Raw genomic sequence first — 8,094 nt, 5'->3', positions numbered from 1 at the left:
GGAAATAGTGATCTGTCCATCTCTACTCTACATCAGCCTAAGAACAACAGAAAGGAAAAATGAAGATAGTACTAAGTGGTAAGGACAGGTTCTATAGAGAAAAGAAGGGTGGGGGGAGAAACACCATTCATTTTCCAGACAGCTAATTGTCTGGCTAATAGGAAAGTTCATGCGGAGTCTAATAAAAGAACCTGTTTGGCATGGAACCATTGCTTAGATTTATGTTATGGTTAACAAGCTTACTACCACACAAGGCAAATCACCCTATCATCATTCACTGATTACATAGCAGGGGCTCCAGCAGATTAATGAGTGCCAAATACACAGAAGCAATAATTGGGCCAGAGAAAAAGCAGGAAGTGCATTGAGAATGAAAAGCGGAGTGGGAACTCCTGTGAGGTCTCCTCCCACAGTCTCCCTCGGCAGCACAAAAGCACACTGTTTTGAGAGTTAGTATTTCACTAACAGAGAGAAGGCCAGGAGAAAATCACATATGATTTAATAAGTCTGGCAATGCACCATACACACACACACACACACACACACACAGAGAGAGAGAGAGAGAGAGAGAGAGAACAAACAATCAAACTAAAATTAAGCATTATTCCCATTGAGTTTAATTGAATATATTCAAGGAACCATGATGGGAATGTTGCAGTGCCACTGTTGGGCGGTAGGATGCTTCCAAATCTATTTGCTGGGAATCACGCATGGGGATGATGCTCTTGTCCTCAGGTCCTGCTTGCAGGCTTACTGTAGGCATCTGACTGGCTACTGTAAGAACAGGACTCTGGGCTCATGGGCTTGAGCCCTGATCCAGCAGGGCTCTGATGTTCTTGATGTCAGCGGGACTTAAACACATAACTTTGCTAAATGTCCAGGTGGGAAGGATGACCCCCCCACACACTTCCCCTTTCAGCTGTAGATCACCTGAACAACAACTGTGCTTTACAGCAGATCATCAATGCAGACCTCCCTGCTCGCTAGCATTCAAAGGAATACATAAGAGGAAAACCAGGCCACTGGTAGCTTGTTAAAAAGTGAGAATCCACAGCAGAGAAAACGTGGAGCCCGAACAAGAGTGAAAAGAAGCAAGATCAAGCAGACAGTGAGTAGAGATTGTTTCTTCACTGAGAATACTCCAGTGACACTCTCAGCTTCATACATGGCGTTTTACGCAGACTATATTCAAAAGTGACAGTGTATGTGGGTCATATCTGTACCACTACTGCCCCTTTTCTATGCATGAATCCTATAAGTATTCCAGCAAGTTTGTTAGAGTTGCTAGATCCAACTTTCATTGCTAATGGACACCCCAGATTGATGGAGTGAAGTAAGGGAAATTTTATCTCCTTTGATGGAGCTGAGACTATTATGAAGGAAGGAACATTCCTTTAAAACCCTGATCTTTCTATAGGTGATCCTCAAGCAGAACCCATCTCACAGAACCTCTTCAGGTGGCCTACAGTGCCTCTGCTTGCACTTGAGAAGTTTCTACAAGGTTGTAAGGAAGAACACCAGATTTCAGTTAACCAATGGGCTATAATCATTTCCCATGCACCTATGTATTCTTCTACAGCTTGTTATTTCCTGCAGGATAGCTTGGTTGGTAGAGCATGAGACTCTTAATCTCAGGGTTGTGGGGCTCAGCCCCACGTTGGACAAAAATATTCCTGCATAGCAGCGGGTTGGACTAGATGACCCTTGTGTTCCCTTCCAACTTTAGAATTCTGCAGATCTATGTACTGGCAAGAAGTAGCCCAGGTAGAGAGGCTGTGGGTTTTATTTCATTACAGATTTCCCGAATTTATCTGCATCTTCCACCAGATGGAGCAGAGGAGTCAAGAGAAACAGCTTTACAAAGACTCTTTTGTTACTTGTAACTTGCCTTAACAATTAGGCAAGACAGTGGCGAGGAGACTTTTGTTCTTTCCCCACAGGGACTTTGAAAACATGGAAGCGGAGACTGGAGATGCTTGACCTTTCCGGTGTGGCTAGCGAGAACGGCTAGAAGAAATGGTTTTTAGTCACCAGCACAGCAGCTTCAGGCAATCTGGCCTACAAAATGTTGAATAAAGGCAGCAATTAGAGCATATTTTCAATCTTTTATTCTTTTTGATCAAATTGGAAATCACAAAAAATATAATAAATCCCATGGAGACACAATGTCCAGATCACCCTCACCTCACAGAATCTGCACATAATTACGGACTTTTAAAAGCTAGTTCTAGTAATGCTGTTATTTTCTTACATCACTGACAGGGGCTAAACAATTTTTTTTTTTTAAAGCACAACTTGCTTCTATAGAATTCTAAAAAAATTATACTTTCCTTTTGTAGTTAACTCACATAGACAAGCCTTTGGAACGTAAACAAGTATTGTTGCATGATGTTTCTTCATATCAAAAATATCAGTGCCTCTGTCAACAGTCAAATGGAATGCTTAGCAAATACGCAGTTCCTATGGTCAGATCATAAATTAAGTAGAACCTTATTTATACCTGCACTACACCACTCCTATGCTTACAGGAGCATTGGACAACGTGAGAGCAAACACATACACTGAGAGACATTCGGTGCTTGATATGTGCCGAATGCAGAGACATTTGTTTGAAATAACCCACACATTCTATAAAGATATGTAAACAGTACGGCAGATTAAAAAAACAAAAACAAAACAAAAACCACCACTACAGTCAATTAAGATCTGAAATGGCCAATCAATGCTTCTTCATTATTTACCTATTATCCCTGAGCACCTTAAAAATTGCCCCCCCCCCATCTCTCTAGGAAGGAAGTGTAACCTAGCAAGACCGCAAGAGCATGCCCCAGTCACAACTAGTCGTCCTACCAGTTTGGCACTGCTGAGCACAAATAGAAATGCACACACACTGTTCCTGGAAAAGGCCCCACTTACAAAAGATGCTTGTGTGATAATTGTGGCAGATCTGTCATTCAGACTCCACACACTACCCTGTTCTGGCAGATGTCTGATTAGCCATGCAGAGCAGGAGTGAGCAGTGCAGGCTGATGTCTGCTTAGTACGTGGACTATAAGGACTGAAAGTGCACTTAATCTCACCTGGTTCCTGAATTAAGTGCTGTGCACACAAGTGCTATAACTGCACCTGAAGAGGCTTGGGGCAGAGTCCACTGAGACCACAAAGCTCTGTCTGTTTCCATGGAACTTGCTCCTGATGGATCCATTGCACCTTCCATTCATCCTCACCCTCCAATTTTTAAAAGCCATTTCACATATAATATTCTTCAAAAATTAAAAAAATGCAGAAATCACCTTGTCAGGGGGAAATCACTATCAAACCTACAGATTACAAAAAAGATTGCATAGGAGTATCAAATGGGCATAGGTGCATCAAATGGAGAGAAAACGCTCTTCTTTTCGTTTTCCATAACAGAATATGGCAACAATGATGTCATTTATTTTTTTCCTTTTAAAAATCAAATGATCTCACTTTATTTCAAAATTGTACAAAATGGCAAATGGCTGTTTGTAAAAAAAACCAAAGTCTCTCTTTTTAAAAAGATGTGGAATCCCAGGCATTGTACCAGTGGCCCTGAGACCATTCACAGTGCAGTGGAAATCATCGTGTGAGGCAGAAATTACAACTCATCTTTCCTCTTCCCTATCTTTTCATGGTCCCGTTCTCTGAGCGTCCGCATGAAAGTCGAGAATCCAGACTCCTAGAATGTGAGAGGTAAAGAAAGGCATTGGTTGCACAGTGAAACTGGAACACAGGACTCCAACGCATCTTCTACAGGCAAATGGGCATGCAGTAGTGCAGGCAGAGGTAAAAGGAGCAGGTAAGGCAGGTCCTTGTATTTATATGACAAGTGACCATTTGGTCACAAACTGAACACTTCCCTTAAGTAAAAGAAACACTCTACAGCATCATGGTTGCTCTGAATGGATGGATGGGGTCAGAGTGGGAGTTAAGTGCTTCATCACTCTTCCAGAATCCTAAGTGGACACAGCTATGTGAAGGGTGCATGGTGCACACTGCTGCTACTGCCTTGCTTTCCCCTGGCTCACTCTTGCCACACAACGTCCCCCAATTCCAGTCTGCTAACACCCGCTCCTGGTCTTGGCTCACTATTTTCAAAAGCCTCCTGCCTCCACCACTAGCAACTGTATAATCTTCCTTCCTCAGAGTGGTAATCTCACAGTTCAGTCCCCACACTGCCCAGACCTGGTCATATGTCCTTCATTATCTCAGTCCCCTCTTAAAAGCTTCCTCTGCTGCCGAGCCATTTTTGAGATGGAATAATCACTACAAGGAAAAGCTTCCAGCTAAACTCATCAGATGATTAAACCGCCTTGTGAAGGCTCCCCAATGTGAAAATACTTGAAAGGTGTAACCACATTCTGAAACAAGTCATTACTAAAAATGAACATGAAATTTGCAGGGCAGGAGAGTTCTGCTATTATTCTGCCATGTCTGTGAGAATCCTGCAGCAAAGAACTGTGCCTTTAATCTGCAGCATATTGTCTCTTTGTAAGTGATCAAAATAATGAGGTCATGCTCCCAAAACAGTGAGAGTTTGAGCCAAACTACCACAGAAGTCTGTAAGCTTTTCCATTAATTTCCAAGGGCTTTAGATTAGACCTGACAACTCATCTGATCTATTTGGGCACATGATGCAGAGGGAATGGAACCACTGCTATTCTGTCGGCTGCATCTGTCAATTTTAATTCAGAATGTTCCGCACCACTAGTTGCGAAATTTGAGATCCTAGTAAACACCCCAAAGAACTAGCTTTTGATTAGCAATGTACCTGCTATTACAAGTGTTATCCGAAACACATTATCCAGCCCAGTGAAGCTGTGTGTGATGTTTCTTTCTCCATTTCTAACAAAATGTCCAATACCCAAGTAACTGTTGAAAAGGATATATAACCACAATTAAAATAAGCTTCCCCACTCTTTTTTAGTGCTCCACTTCAAGATGTGTTTAGCAGGTCCTGTTTTCAACACAGTAACATTGCATTGGTCTGTTATCTGCCTTTCTCCAGGCTCACTGCAGTGTAGAAGCAGTCTGGGATCCAAAGAAGTTTAGGTGCATGGATTTATTGAACAGCAGCCACCATCACATGGTCAATTATTACTTTTAAAACTGAAGGGACCATTAATACTGCTGTACAATATGGGGCCTGTGGCTCAAAGACGGGGGGTGGTATCTAGTGGTGACTGAGAGAAGGAATTCATCAGCAAAACAACCAGGAATGTAATTTTCAGCGATTTCCCCTTCCTCCTACACCTATCTTAAATCTATTCTGAATGGTTGAAAGACCTCAGATAAATATTCTACTGGGCCTGCCCTGTGCCTAAAGCAAGATACCTCTTTGGAGCCAAGGTGAGTGCCATGAGTCCCACTGACTTCACAGGGAACGTTCTCTTTCACTGCATATGAGAAGCCCAGACTACTTTTTTAAAATGAGAGCTAGTAAGAGATTGTATCCTTATTTGCAATGTAATAAATACAGCCTTGCAACATATGAGTACAATGACAGTAATATTAGCAGTTTGCTGCTGTACCAAAGATGCACTGTTAGACTCTCAACAGGGATAACACTACCAAACATAAGCTGAAATGTTGGCCTAGGAGGAAAGAGATTGGGGGGAGGGCAAGTTGCTCATCGCCACAAATGGAAATATTTTTAAACTAACGAAGGATTTAACAAAATCTCCAATTTCCCAGTAAGCACTTGGCAGTTACAGTCTCCTCTGAGCACACAAGTTCCAGCTGGGTAGAGGGAGGAAGCCCTCTGCTAGTAATTGAGAGAATGAAGATGCAGAGGCACTGTGTGCTAACTCAAATGTTAAGAAACGAAAAGGACAATTGAACACTAGGACAGCTAGCCAGATTCCCCACCCCCAAAGTGTGATTTTGAAAGAGCAAGTGTACACTTGTTTTTTTCTTCCTTAGCCAAACAAACAAGATCTGTTGGCTTTCATAAATCCCTTTACTTTTGTAAGCGCATTTATAAAGCCAAAGAGATGGCTTAAACTCAATTCCCTCTTATTTATATTTAGGGCGGATAAAGCTTCATTCTAAAAGCAAAGCACAACACTTGATCCATAACAAAGTTTACAGAATGGCTTAGTTCATTAAGGATCAAATTGTGGAGGTGTTATCCTGACAGAATTCCCACATGAACAACCTGTAAAAAGGCTCAACGAAGCACCCACAGGATCGTACCACAAATCCTCTCTTTCTATATATCTACAGATTTTTTGTACCAGCAGCAATAATATTGCAGCCAAATGTTTCTCAACAATGTTTACCGGCCATATTAATATACAAAACAATCTTTCACATTAGGTCTCCAGGCAATTGTTAATAACCTAGCTATGGACCTTTAAACTGAGCATTCTTGAGTAGCTGGTAAACTTTTGTCTCCTCCATTTCAAGATACAAGTGAGCTGCTAATAATCTATCTCTGCAAAACCTGAAATGTAAGGAGACATCAAGGTCACAAGCTAAAGGTGACCAGTGCAAACTGCCCAGAAAATGTGGGTTTTGGTCACAAAACAAAACCAACAAACAATCTATTATCATTTGGCTGTGTGTAGTGAATTTCCAAATGTGTACAGGGCAACCAAGGCTTAGATTCCTAATGAATATGGAGAGCCAATTGGAACAGCTTCTGCACTACATTGGCTAGGAGTTGATGTGGAATTGGCAGACATTCAATTTTTGCATTTTCATTAGTGCTAAATTTTTAATAAATTATAAGACTCAAAATAAAAGCCTCCAAAATTTTCTACTGAGTTAATTCCAGATGCTAAATGCATGCATTATGTGTGGAATAAGGTGACACAGTCATGAGGAATTTATAATGGAAGCATTAAACTCATTGGCAAAATAACTGGCTCTGTATTATGTCCCTGTTGTTGCTGGTGGTGATTTTACTGTTTGCTGATGAAACCACTTAAAAAAGATACTCCCTCCCCACACCAGTAGATCTTTTAGAACAGCACCATGTACTTACCCCTCTGTCTCCGTTATATTTTTCTATAAATTTTCCATAGTTGTAGTAGTTAAAGGTTGGGTAACCATCCACACCTTCCTGCTTACACAGGTCATGGTTCTGTTCTTTGGCACAGTCCACTGCAGCATAGGCAATCTAGCACCGGAAGGAAAAGCAGATCAGCTGTCACCAAATGTGATCCCATTCTATGGCGCACAGATACTTTCAAAATGAAACATATGCAGTTTCACATAAACTAAGATATGGGAAATATTTCCAAAGGCTAAGCACTACCAGAATCAGAATTCTGAGTTCTTGTTTTGCCAATTCCTGAGAATAGGTGCTCAGGGCAGATTCAGCACCTTACTCCCCTGTGCATTAGTGGAAAATCCTTCCACTTGCGCACAAAGGGATGATACAAAGCCACTATTTGGTTGAGCGGAATCACACAAACTTGTGTGCTCCTGGACATGAAGTTTCCTGCTGCGGCACATTAAGCTGTAACCAAGGTTTGTTCTGAAAGGATCCTGTCCCTTTAAACTACAGCAATTCTTTAAGCGCATGAAGAGCAATGTCACTGCATCTCATAGAACAACAAGATATCTATCTACGTACTGTACTTAGTTTCATTGATCTCCTGCTCTACATCCAAACATTCTCTGGGCAGGCAACAATGATATTCAATAAGACAAAGTAATCTCATTTAAAGTCACAGCAAAGCACAATAAAAACAGGACGTGAACAGTTTCACATTAAGCAGGCCAAAGCTCCAAACAAACAGACAGATTAAACAGTGGATGGGAAGGCATTCCAGAGCAGGGATGCTGCCAGGGGAAAGGATTGCCTACGTGTAATTCCCAAGGTTAGGACATTAAGGAGAGCCTCCATAGAGGATCTGAACTCCCTGGACTGCCACATACCGGAAGAGGATTTCCCTCATGCAAGTAATCCAGGGCTTTTTATGCCTTTTGTAAAACTTTGAATTCAGAGTGGAAATGGATTGGAAACAACTGCAAATATTTAAGAACTGGAGAAAGATTATTCTGACTGGAGACTCTGCTCAAGAGATGAACCACCACATTTCGGACCAGCTGCAATTTCCAAGT

The 8,094-nt window shown here is 41.6% G+C and overlaps 1 protein-coding gene across 4 annotated transcripts in view; it reads right to left on the bottom strand.

Annotated features, from left to right (window-relative positions):
* Positions 1–2,085: 2,085 nt before the first annotated feature.
* Positions 2,086–8,094, bottom strand: part of PDIA5 (protein disulfide isomerase family A member 5) — a 163,206-nt gene continuing 157,197 nt past the window's right edge. For all 4 annotated transcript variants that reach the window (XM_083490363.1, XM_083490362.1, XM_083490361.1 and 1 more), the window contains exons 16-17: positions 7,010–7,144; positions 2,086–3,700 (exon numbers count right to left, since the gene is read on the bottom strand). In XM_083490363.1, the coding sequence (XP_083346489.1) occupies positions 3,620–3,700; positions 7,010–7,144 (216 nt within the window). In that variant the 3' untranslated portion in view covers positions 2,086–3,619. The remainder of the gene's footprint in view (positions 3,701–7,009; positions 7,145–8,094) is intronic.

This window comes from Podarcis liolepis (genome assembly GCF_965112155.1).
Source record: "Podarcis liolepis genome assembly, chromosome: 1".
NCBI classification, from domain to species: Eukaryota; Metazoa; Chordata; class Lepidosauria; order Squamata; family Lacertidae; genus Podarcis; species Podarcis liolepis.
This window is presented reverse-complemented; position numbering and strand designations above follow the sequence as displayed.